The 12659-nt window shown below is 38.6% G+C and overlaps 1 protein-coding gene across 1 annotated transcript in view; it reads left to right on the top strand.

The window, feature by feature from the left end:
- The first annotated feature begins 5635 nt into the window (after nt 1–5635).
- Nucleotides 5636–12659, top strand: part of Sym (symplekin scaffold protein) — a 662620-nt gene continuing 655596 nt past the window's right edge. The window contains exon 1 of the mRNA XM_090376545.1: nt 5636–5982. Within this exon, the coding sequence (XP_090232671.1) occupies nt 5878–5982 (105 nt within the window). The 5' untranslated portion in view covers nt 5636–5877. The remainder of the gene's footprint in view (nt 5983–12659) is intronic.

Below are 12659 nucleotides of genomic sequence, written 5' to 3' on the forward strand. Positions count from 1 at the left end.
AATAATAATATGGGACGCTCTGGGGAGACTCCTAGCGGCATGTGCACACCCACCAGGAAATGTTCATCAGCTGAAGATGGCTCATTTAGTAATAACTAATGATAAAGTTATTACTAAATGAGCGGAATGGATGACGTTACAGCAAGAACTTATCAACAACATTGTTCTAAGGATGGACAGTCGGTGCAAAGCCTGCATCGACATTAGGGGTGGCCATATCTTCTGCTGAGGATCACCTCTTCCCATTGTCCGGTCAGTTGCAGTGATGCATTTGTATCATGGCAACTAGTTCTATGTTGCCGTTTTTGAATAAAGTTCCTCTGTACCGTTTTGTTTCCGTTTTTGTGTCGGTGTTGTTTCCTTCATCATTTCTGTTACTGACGAGATTCCTTTGGTGTGCTTTTCCCATACACAGGCCACTCGTATGAGAAGCTGCAAGTGAAAACCTGGCTGGTCCTTAAATTTTGCACACCAGTGTATGAATATATTAGGTGGGTTAATAAGCACGGCAGCTCTATACTCTCTAGAAATTTATATATATTTTTTGAAAGAATTGCATAATTTGTTTGGTTTGTATGTTTTCGGGTTTTCTGATTTTAAATCAGTGCGGTTGTCTTTCGAAGTTTAGGTGTGTGATGATTCCCTTAAGATTCAAAAATCTTTGGCAGATGGGTATGACACGCTATAAGAAAAGTTGCACGGTGTACTACACGAACTTTCCGATTGTAAAAAGCGCAATCTTGAATTAACGAATTTGATAACAAAACTAGAAGACAACACACGGAACTACCAACAAACTACAACTGGGGAGGGACCCTGAAAGCTGCATCCAGTGATCACACTGACATCGATGATACAATCCGTTGCTCGCCTGATTTGAATTGTTTCAAAAACGCAAATCCTGCCGAACAACGCAAGGTGCCGTTAACTAGCAGAGAATTTGGGTTAAATGGTCAAGAAATGTCACTTGCGGGCGACCGCCAAATTTGTAATGATGTTAATGATGTTAATGATCCACCGATTATCGGCTCATTTGAAATACCTTTGGAATTACTAAGAGAGAATAACAAAAACAACATTATTCCGGCAATTTCAACGGGCCTCAGTACAAGAGGGATATAAAATCGCACATACTACAAAAAAAGAAGGTGTTCCCGATTCACCTACAATAATTCCAGGAAATCCACCTCAAAACCCTAACACTGTGAGGTTACATGAAAAAGGATGCACATTTACAAATGGCAGTAATGGAATCATCTCCAACAACATGACGACTTAGTTCTCCACATCGCTACAACACCAGACAAAAATTGGCCGGAAACTGGTTATGCGAATAAGAATACAGGAAGCTCGAATATTTTTGATCCAGAACTGTCTAATGAATCAGCCTTAAATACTGAGAAAAAAAAATGCAAGCACCCAAACCCCTGAATCAGGGGTGAAACTTTATGAGAATTAGTGTAACCAAACAGAGCAAAACGGAAGAAGAGAGACGAGAAAGGACCAATTCAATTAAGAGAAACACAAGCTGAACACTCAACCTTAGAAACACGCAAAACCAGCAAAAACAAAGGTTGGAAAGTGTAACTCACCGAAACAAGACTCAAATTTCAGAATGTAAATAAATATAAGGAAAATATTGATGCACACACCGACCCAAAAGAAAACTCTACAGTCATGACACAGACAAGGCATAGTTATGCTGAGATATTAAAATGGGATATGGCAAATGGCAGTGACAAGGCAGAAGCAGATAACACAGGCAAAATTGAAAGAATGTACTGTAGCAGTAAAAAAAAAAACTCGAATCCGAGTTCTCAGCTACTAATCGGGGCTTCAAAAAACAAAAAGCTTAAAGTTATTCCAAAGCTGAAGGCTATATTTGTCTCAAGGTTGGCCTCAGACACAACTGAAAGAGAATTACAAGAATACGTTAACAGCTTTTGTAAGTCATATGTTCAGGTAACCAAACTAAAGCAAGGTTTCCACAAGAGTACGCATCCTTTAAAGTTTCATATAGTGAGGACAATGAAGCAAGAATACTGGACACTAATAACTGGACCGAAGGAACACTGATATTGCCTTTTCGCAAGAATGTAAGTACATGGACAAATTCAATAAACCGTTGTCACCTACAAATATTGAAAACGGAAATTATTATTATTATTAGCCATACGGTGCAAGGAAGCCTGAGGCTTATGCTGCACCAGCCAAAAAAAATTCCCGAGTTACCCTTAGAGAGAGAGAGAGAGAGAGAGAGAGAGAGAGAGAGAGAGAGAGAGAGAGAGAAGGAAAAGTAGAGGGGAATCACTAAGAAAGAAAAGAATGATGATATACAGCTGAGGACCCTGGGTGTGCCAAGCCCATTCTCACCAAATGTGAGCCACTGGGGTTTTATAACTATAACTTTACAACTATAAATAAATAGCAACTACATAAAATCAAAAACAAACACAGGAAAATAGGATTCCAGGCAAAATAAGAATAATTTACAAGATAATTTGTTATGTTATTATCAAAACGTGCAATATCTAAACAATACTAACTATAAAGACACTTACTCCTTTATATTACAAGAAGACTGCGACATGTACTTTTTAGTGGAAACTTGGCTCACTCATGACGTTAAGGGCAGTGAATTGGTTATTCGTAGGGATAGATTGGGTAAGAGAGGTGGTGGGCTCATGATTGTTTGCCAAAAAAGAGATTCCTATCTCAAAAATCAAAGTCTTGGTTAACATTGAAGTTATTTTTCTCCAACTGGGCAGTGGCTCTTATACCTGCTATGTTATGCTTGTCTACCTTCTACAACCTGTAGATAAATATCTTATGATGGAATTTGAGAACACTGTCGACCAAATTCTTGATCAACATCTGGGAATTGACCGTTCAATTTTTTAGGGGACTTTATTATGCCACATGCCTACAATCGATGTAACGCCAATCTAACTAATGTGTGGACATAAAGTTAGATTTCAAAAAATTTTCATCTCTCTAAATCTGAATCAGATGTGTGAATTTCCACCAGGAAATGAAAAATACTTGGATTTAGTGTACACTAACTTTCCTTTGGTGGTCTTTAAGCCAACTAAACTTTTTAAATCACATCACATTCCCGTGGCTTTTTCCCTCAAGAACAGATCAGTTAAAGATACGGATTTAGAACGAAAATAGAAGCTCAATTTCAATAAAGTGAAATGGCTTGATATGAATTATGCATTTAGAAACTGTAATTGTGAATTACTATTAAAAATCAATGATCCTCAAGAAGCACTGGACTGGTTTTACCAAATCATTAACGAAATTACAAACAACCTTTTTCCAAGCTATAGTGCTCCTGATCTAAGTTACCCGCACTGGTTCTCTAAGGAACTGAAATTCCTACTGGCAGAAAAACCAAAAATGCATAGTAGGTTTAAGAGAAATATGGAAATATACCTTTACAATAAATATGGAAATATACCTTTACAATAAATATAGAAATATACCTTTACAATAAATATTCTTCCGTAATAAGACAAGTTAAGATGACATTAAACCAGGACTACAACAAATACTTGGTCTTCGTCGAAAGAAGATCCTTTGAGGCAAAAGTTATGAAGCCTATATTCAGCTATTTCAAGGCAAAAAATCAAAATGCGGTTGTAAACACGCTAGATATTCCCAATGATTTGTACTCTTTGTCTGAAGTAGACTACCTTGCTAGCAGCTTTGAAGGAATTTACAAAACAGATACAGCAGATGACGGGATGGAAGGTAACGAAAATTTTCCTGTCAACTGTATTGATACATTAACAGTATTTGAAATCAACCAAGCAGAATTTTTGAGCCCAATCCATAGTATGAAAAATGACCTCACACGAGGCCCGGACGGTATCCCTACTGTTTTATGGAATAAAATGTGGACCCACACTTCTAAAGCCATTACTTAACTTAATAAAATTGTTCTTCGAGAGTGGAATCTATCCAGATCAACTGAAAAAGGCCTTTGTTACCCCTCTTTACAAAAAAGGAGACCCATCCTCACCCAACAACTACTGACCAATTTGTCAATTAAATACACTCCCAAAGGTAAATGAATCCTTGTAATGAAGCAACTATTTAACTTTATGAAAGTTAATTTGTCAGATTACTCTTACCGATTTATCAAGGGTCGTTTCAGCTGCACAGATATGATTTCGCTTGTCTCGAATATATCCCAGGCTCTTGACGAAGTAAAAAAAGTCGATTCCATCTTCCTTGATTTAAGCAAAGCCTTCGAAAAGGTAGTCCATCAGAGGCTAATCAATAAACTGCATCGCTATGGTCTCAGAGGACAGGCATTAAACTGGATTGCAAACTACTTGGAAGGTAGAAAAATGTCCGTGACATTTAAAGGTAAAATCTCATATCCTTTCAAGCCTGAAACTGGTATCCTGCAGGATCTATCCTTAGATCCGCTATTATTTCTTATCTACATCAACACCTGCCAAGCACCCTTGGAGACTACCAAATCAAAATATTTGCAGACGACATAAAAATCTATAAAGCAATTCGCAGTACCAATGACTGCGTTATCCTAAACGAAGCTCTTCTGAAAATAAGTGTGAACTGATGAGCTTTGCTATTGCACCCAAGAAAAACAACCTTAATTTTTCTTATTGTATCAACAACAAGGCAATCAAAAATGTTAGTACACCCAAAAATTAGGTATCTTTATTAAAGAATCATTTTCCTTTGATGTCCACGTTTCAAATATTGTAAAGGCAGCTAACAAAAAACTAGGTTTCCTGAAAAGAATTGACCGATATTTCAATCACTTGGCACTTTTCATCTTTCCCTACAAAATCTATGTTAGGCGAGCAGTAGAATTTGTCTCACAGGTCTGGTCTCCACATGCAGCTTAGCAAAAATTAGAAATTGAAAATATTCGAAAAAGAGCAATACAGTATGTTTGCTTTAAAAGTGGCCTGGAATACAATGAGAAATCCTACGAAGAGTGGTGTGCATTCTTTGGACTTGAAACGCTGGAAGAAAGAAGAGATAAAGTCGACTTGCTCCTTCCGAACCAGCTGTTAAATAATACCCTGAATTGTCCTTATCTCGTCTCACGAATAAATTTTAACGCACTGACAAGAGCTTTAAGAAACCATACTATCTAAGAACAAATTATGGATACTACATCTTCTATAACAGGACTGCAAGATCAATAAACAAAGCAAATCTGGAGATATTTGACACCACTGGACACTTCAAGAGGCAACTGAAATTGCTAACCTCATCCGTTTCCAGATTTCTGCATCTTGACATAAATCACACCTTCTAGAAAAATGACCGTCGTATCCACTTTGCTGGTGGATACGACGGCCACTTTGCAGCTACTGCTTATAATTATTCACAGCGACTGTTGGCCTCTTCCATCAACGAACTCTTATGAGATCTTTGCAATCAAGGGTCGATGAAATAAATAAATATTTATTTATTTGTATCTAAAGAATAATATTCTTGAGTTACCTATTTTTTTTTTCTTCTTTTTTTGGCAGATGCTGTATAAGCTTGCTTCCTTCATCATTTTGCCTATAGGTGGCCACTTGTTGCTCTAACAGCGTATGTTGTGTATATAGTTGCCTTTTTGATGAGTCGTTGAATATATCATTTGTGTGTATTTTTTTTTTTTTATGATTTTTTTCATTTATTTATATTTTTGTGCTGTGATACAGAAGAATATGTATATTTATTAAAAACGAACTGTGTTGCTATCAGATAGGGGAATAATGCTGGAAAGCCAACTATAAACGTTACAGCAAGGTGGTTGGGAGTCAGTACAGAAATTTATAAATCGCATATCAGCTATATTCCGATGTTACGGTTTTTGTGAATGAACCTAAATTCAGAATCATGTCTAAAAGACACACCACTGGAGATATACGTCGTAGTACCGCAGCTCAGTTTTTTATGGATGAGGAAGTTCTAGATGGAGATACGAAATCAACTAACGATAGGGTATGTAACTACCTCATTCTCCCCTTCATAAGATTTTATGAAAATGTAATTTCTTTAGTACATTTCTTAAAACGTCTTGATTATCTTATGCTTTTCAGCATACCCAATGTGCAAGTCAATTCCAGAACACCCACACCTTTATAGACTTATCACTCAGGGCAGTATGACCCCAGTGCTGAAGTGCTATATAAATATTAACAACACTAACATTTCATTTGATAGTAATAACACCTTTCATTTGACTGTATTCATAATTCGTGACGTATGATATGAAAAACAGCCTTTTATTCATTTCTCTTATAAGGTACATGGCGCCTCCGTAGCCAGGTGTGCAGGAGCTGCAGTGCGTGGCGCACGCTTCTTGATTAGACCGGGGTTCGAGCCCGTGCCCACCAAATACGGAGGATGCGGAAAGGTCAGGGAATGACCACCGCATATCCTCGGAGCAATATGGCCTTAGTTGCTAATGCCCTAAAAACCAAACAACAACAAAATAAGGTGCATAGTGGTTATATCATTACTTTTTAACATCAGTAGAGGGATATGATGCAAGCTTATACAGCATCAGCCAAAAAAAAAAAAAAAACCTGTTCTATTTCACCCATTCATTTGCCCCAAAAGTTTGTCCAGTTCTTTCTTGAATTTATTTAAGCTATCAACTTCCACAACAACAGATGGAAATTTGTTCCAGCAATAACCACCTGCTGGTTAAAGGCAAATTTCTACACATCTGTTCTAGAACTGTCTTTCCCCAATTTGAATTTATGCCCCCTCAAGTGCGTAATCTGAGCAAGAGGAAGAATCCCATCAGCATTGAGATTGCTCAAACCATTCAAGGCCTTGTACACCTCAGAACACCTCGCAGGTGCCTAGTCTCTAGACGATTCAATTTGCAGAACTTAAGCCTTAATTGCTAAGGGCAACTGTTTTTTCTCCTTGCCAACCTTGTTGCACTTCTCTGTACTAGTTCCAGCAGCTCTACGTCCTTCCTAAAATGAGGCCTCCAGACTTGTATGCAGTACTCAAGATGTGGCCTGACCATTGCCTTATACATGAGTTAATCACCTCCCTATCCCTGTTAGCAAAATTCCTGTATATCATTGGCAAGATATACAAGAATTTCTCCACTGCCCTGAGGGTAGTACCACACACTTGGTATGTTACTCTTGGGTTACTGCTAACCAAAGTACTGCTATGCAGTACTTTGCATTTGTCAATGTTAAACTTCAGTTGCCACTTCTCAGCTCATCGGCTGAACTTTCCTAGGTCCTGTTGCATACTAGCTTTACTGTTATTAATAACCCTGCCAACCTTTGTATCATCTGCAAACTTGGAAATTAAGCCTGATATATCTTCATCAATATCATTGATAAATACACAAAACAACAATGGGCCCAGCACCGAACCCTGCGGGACTCCACTAATAACATTAGTCCACATAGATCAGTGTCTGTTTATTACCACTCTCTGCTGTCTGCCACCCAACTATCCCTTTATGCCTTGCAGCAACTTGACCTTAATGCCATACCACTCCAATTTATAAAGCAGTCTTCCATGTGCAACAATATCAAAAGCTTTCCTGAAATCCAAGCATATGATATCAGAATTATTTTTTGCATCCAGTTCCTTAGTGACAACATCATAGTATCCAATCAAATTGATCAGACAAGGCTTCTTTTTAACAAACCCATGCTGTGTCTGAACTATTACTGCAGTCTTGTCTAGGTGATCCTGCATTACTTCTTTAACTAGTCACTCCATTATTTTCCCTGGAACAGAAGTTACACGAACAGGTCTATAATTATTTGTGTTGAAACCAATTTATGAATTGGGGATATATTTGCACATCTCTAGTCAATGGGGACCTCCTCTGAATCTAAGGATGCTCTCATAATTATGGCTAAGGGTTTGCTAACTTCCTCGATTCCATCTGTCCCAGGTGCCTTTTTTATGTTTAACTTCAATTTCTCCTCCACTTTGCTCTCCATTATTACAAAATCATTTAGCTCCCTGTTAGAGTAAACTTCTGTCCTCCCCTCCCTTACAGAATTCCTCATGTGTGAATATAGATGCAAAATACTCATTTAGTTTGTCAGCTATGTGAGCAGGATCATCAGCAGTCGAACCACCAACAAGTGAACTAATCTGATTCATCCTCTTCTTACTTTAATAAGTAAATTTTAATAAGTAAACGAGTTTAAATAAGTAAAGAAGTCTTTATTGTTTTTCTTTGCATCCTTTGCCACGGATTTCTCATAATCAGCCTTCGCTTGCCTAACCTCCTTTGTGACTTGATTATGGATTTGCTTATATCTGCCATAGGTTTTTGTGTCACCTGATAATTTATATGCATCCCACACATTTTTATTCTCTGCCATGAGCCTCATTAGTTCATCTGACATCCATTTAGGTCTAAATCTTGAACAATATTTCTTAGTTGGTATGAAAAGCCTAGTAGCTTCCAAGATTAATTCTTTGAAGGCTTCCCATTTACAATTTGCTGTTTTTAACATCATCAGTTGATCCCACTGTATAGAATTTAAAAACTGTCTGAGACCAAAGTAGTCACCTTCATGAAAACAAAAACCCTTACCTTTATCCTTGATGGTAGTTACATCTTTAAGTAAATCCCACATCAGTACACTGTGATCACTGTCACCTAGTGGTTCCTTTATCTGCAAATTCTTAATACATGAATAATCACTGCTGATAATTGTCCCTCTGGTTGTCCATCAAACATGTTGCTGTAGAAAACAATCATCCAATAAATCCACAAGTCTTGCTAGTGTGTGAGTGACCAACCCACAAGTTCCAGTCAATATCTGGAAAGTTAAAAATCCCCCATTACAAGACATTCTGATTTACTGGCCCAGTCTATTTCTCTGCACAGTTGTTCATTGTACTCATCAGAGTCATTAGGCCTATAACACACTCCATTCATTTTTCTTTTCCCAGTGCTTATGTCACACCAAACTGACTCAACATTGCACTGGCCACCCATTTCAACTGGATGCACTCCCTTAGATTTTGTGTTTCATAACTAACAGCATAATGCCTCTCTCCCACCTATTCTGTTTATCTTTTCTGTACATGTTGTACTCCCCAAATTCCAAATCTGCACTGCTTATATCTGTGTGACACCATGTCTCTGATATCCCAACAGTATCTGCCTTTGATATCTTGATCACTTAAAATTCATCAAATTTATTTACTGTACTTCTTACATTGGTGTACATGCAAGTATACATACATCTGTTCTTGCTCTTAGTTACACAAACACAGCCCCTGTATTTACCTGTTCCATGATGACTTCCAGCAGTTCTTGAAATCCTCAGCAACCTGCTCTTTAGGCTGCTGCTCATTACAATAGAAGTAGTGCAAGAATCGCTTTTGCCTCTGCCTGCGGCTGCTGTTAAACTTTTAGTCTGTGAATCCCCCCAAGCTAGCAGTTTTCCGATCCACCTAACATTGCATCGATAGCATCAATAAATATTCTTGCACCCTTTCTATTTAAGTGTATCCCATCTCTGTAGAAGCAGTCTCTCCTGTTAGTAAGCAATGACCATGCTGAAAAAAATCTTTTATCTTTTATAATATATTAGATCTTATAGTAATCAGTGCTTGGATTATTAATAAACAGGGAAAGTTATGAAGAGGAGATTTTATATTGAATCTAGCTGATGAAGAACTTAGAAAAGTATTAGCATTAGCATTAGTAGAGGCATTTGATGCAAGAAAGCAAGCTTATGCAGCATCAGCCAAAAAAAAAAAAAAAAAAACCCACATCCACTTCACCCCTCTGTTACCCCTCTGTTCGTTCAAAATACCTGTCCAGCTGAGCCTTAAACTTATTTAGGCTATCAACCTCCACTACAAGGGATGGAAGTCTGTTCCACCAACCAACCACCCGCTGGCTAAAGGCAAATTTCCGCACGTCTATCCTACATCTGTCTTTCCTCAATTTGAATTTATGCCCTCTCAGGTGATTTTTCTGAGCTAGAGGAAGAATCCCATCAGCATTGAGCATGCTCAAACCATTCAAGGCTTTATACACCTCTATCAGATCACCTCGCTGGTGCCTAGTCTCCAGACACCGTAATTTGCAAAACTTAAGCCTTTCTTCGTAAGAGCACCCCTTTGTTCCATTCACTAATCTTGTTGCCCTTCTCTGTACTCGTTCCAGCAGCTCTACATCCTTCTTGAAATGAGGCCTCCAGACCTGTATACAGTACTCTAGGTGTGGCCTGACCATTGCCTTATACAAGGGAATAATCACCTCCTTATCCCTGCTGGAAAAATTCCTGTATATCATTGACAATACTCCATGAGCTACTCTTGCAGCCCGTCTGCATTGCTCAGAGAACTTCATATCTGCCTGCACAACCACCCCCAAGTCCCTTTCATTCTCTACCACTGTCAGTGTAGTACCACAGAGTTGATACGTTGCTCTGGGGTTGCTGTTTCCCATGTGTAGTACTTTACATTTGTCGATGTTAAACTTCATTTGCCACCTCTCAGCCCATCTGCTCAACCTTTCCAGATCCTGTTGCAGCAGCATAGTGTCAGTAGTGGCCTTGACAACCCTGCCAACCTTTGTATTGTCTGCAAACTTGGACATTAAGCTTGATATACCATCATCAATATCATTTATAAATACAGAAAACAATAATGCACCCAACACTGAGCCCTGAGGGACTCCACTAATAACATTAGTCCACGATGAGCAGTGTCCATTGATTACCACTCTCTGTTTTCTCCCCCTCAACCACCCCTTTATCCATAGCAGCAATTTGCCTCCAATGTCACACTGCTCCAATTTGTGTAGCAGTCTTCCATGTGCAACAGTATCAAAAGCCTTTCTAAGATCCAAGTATATAATATCAAAGCTATTCCCTGCATCCAGTTCTTTTGTGACTGCATCATAGTATCCAATCAAATTGGTCAGGCAAGACTTCCCCTTAACAAAACCATGCTGTGTCCGAGCTATAACTGAAGTCTTGTCTAAACGATCCTGCAGTGCTTCTTTAACCAGTGCCTCCATTAATTTTCCTGGAACAGAAGTTAAGCTCACAGGTCTATAATTACTTGTGTCAGCCTTTGATCCTCCTTTGTGAATTGGGGTCACATTTGCACATTTCCAGTCTATGGGTACCTCCCCTGAGTCCAAGGAAGCTCTCATAATTATGGCTAAGGGTTTGCTTACTTCCTTTGCTGCCTCCTTTAATATAACTGGATAGATCCCATTCACCCCGGGTGCCTTTCTTGTGTTTATCTTCAACAGTTTCTCCTCCACTTTACTCCCAGTTATTTCAAGATTCTGTAGCTTACTGCTAGAGTTGAATATACCTCTGGAATTCCCCTCGCTGAATAACTCCTCATGTGTGAATGTCGATGCAAAATATTCGTTTAGTTTGTTAGCTACCTGAGCAGGATCATCAACAGTTGACCCATCAATATCAAGTGGACCAATCTGATTCATCCTCTTCCTTCTAGAGTTTACATAAGTAAAGAACTCTTTGCTGTTTTTCTTTACATCCCTTGCCAAGGATTTCTCGTAATCTGCCTTCGCCTGCCTATCCTCCTTTGTAACTTGGTTGCATATCAACTTGTGTCTATCATAGGCTTCTGTGTCATGTGTTAATTTGTAACTATCCCATGCATTTTTCTTCTCTGCCATGTGCCTCATTAGTTCATCTGACATCCATTTTGGCCTAAACCTTGAACAATATTTCTTAGTTGGTATGTAAAGCCTAGTAGCTTCCAAGATTAGTTCTTTGAATGCTTCCCATTTTGAATTTGCTGTTGGTAACATCATCAGTTGGTCCCACTGTATAGAATTTAAATACTGTCTCAGTCCACCGTAGTCGCCTTTACGGAAGCAATAACCCTTCCCTTTACCGCTAATGGTAGTTACCTCTTTGAGTAAATCCCACTTTAGCACACTGTGATCACTGCCACCTAGTGGTTCATTTATCTGCTGATTCTTAATGCATGAAGAATCACTGCTGATAATGAAATCAAGAGTATTACTCCCTCTAGTTGCCTCCCGAACATGCTGATGTAGAAAACAATCATCCAATAAATCCACAAAAGCCCTGCTAGTGTGTGAGTGACCAGCCCCCAAATTCCAGTCAATATCTGGGAAATTAAAATTTCCCATTATAAGACTCTCTGATTTACTGGCCCACTATTTCCCTGTACAGTTTCTTATTATACTCATCAGAGTCATTAGGCCTATAGCACACTCCTACTCTCAATTTTGATCTTCCAATGCTTATGTCACACCAAACTGACTCAACACTGCACTGTCCAGCGATGTCGACTGGCTTCACTTCCTTGGTTTTTATGTGTTTCTTAACTAATAGCATAACCCCTCCCCCCTTCCTATCCTGTCTATCCTTTCTGTAGACGTTGTACTCCCCAAGTTCCAGTTTTGCATCCGTTGTATCTGTGTGAAGTATATATAGAATAGAATATATAAAGCAGCAGTTCAAATGAGTAACAATAGTGACCATGTGAAGTCTCTCAAAAGGCATCAGTGCCAAATTAGGCAATGCAAGGGAAACAAAACTACAGAAATGTGCAGAAAAAGTATGTATGCAGAAGGTATACAGGAACTGTTGAAAAAAACTCATTTGTTTAAATGGTGCAAATTAATTTTTAAATTTCAGTTTATT

Source organism: Mastigoproctus giganteus, chromosome 6 (assembly GCF_048544385.1).
Source record: "Mastigoproctus giganteus isolate SK-2022 chromosome 6, ASM4854438v1, whole genome shotgun sequence".
Taxonomy (NCBI): domain Eukaryota; kingdom Metazoa; phylum Arthropoda; class Arachnida; order Uropygi; family Thelyphonidae; genus Mastigoproctus; species Mastigoproctus giganteus.